At 54.4% G+C, this 408-nt stretch overlaps 1 protein-coding gene across 1 annotated transcript in view; it reads right to left on the bottom strand.

Annotated features, from left to right (window-relative positions):
• The window catches only part of LOC104494859 (corepressor interacting with RBPJ 1-like), a gene marked incomplete at its 5' end in the record, with an annotated part of 6,094 nt that extends 5,904 nt beyond the window's left edge, over nt 1-190 (bottom strand). Inside the window, one exon of the mRNA XM_010137750.1 lies at nt 119-190. Within this exon, the coding sequence (XP_010136052.1) occupies nt 119-190 (72 nt within the window). The remainder of the gene's footprint in view (nt 1-118) is intronic.
• Nucleotides 191-408: the final 218 nt, after the last annotated feature.

Below are 408 nucleotides of genomic sequence, written 5' to 3'. Positions count from 1 at the left end.
GCCATGGTCCATTACCACCAGCAAGTGAAAATGCTCGACATCTGGGTCAGACACGGTGACTGATGTAAAGGACAACACACATACCACCACAGCACTGAAACAGAGAAGCAATGCCTACCTCGGACTTTCAGTTCTTCTTGTGAAGTTGCACAGAGCGTTCTACTTTTTTCATCCTTCCCGTTATCCATATCTAGCAGGAGTCAAAAGGAGATTCAATAACATCATTTCCAGAAGACTTTGGGGGAAAAAACAGCGCAATTGGCGGAACCAGCAGGGACCCTTTGGGGCCGCCCCCCCCCCGCCACTCGCATCCCCCCGCACCGCGCTGTGGCAGAGCGCACGTTTGAGCTCTCCTGGGGAAGCTGAGGCCAAACCGCCGCCTTTGTGCCGCTGTCGCTCAGGCTGTCG

This window comes from Buceros rhinoceros, unplaced genomic scaffold (genome assembly GCF_000710305.1).
Source record: "Buceros rhinoceros silvestris isolate BGI_N320 unplaced genomic scaffold, ASM71030v1 scaffold29596, whole genome shotgun sequence".
NCBI lineage: Eukaryota > Metazoa > Chordata > Aves > Bucerotiformes > Bucerotidae > Buceros > Buceros rhinoceros.
The sequence above is the reverse complement of the archived record's forward strand: the minus strand, read 5'-3'. Positions and strand labels throughout refer to the sequence as shown.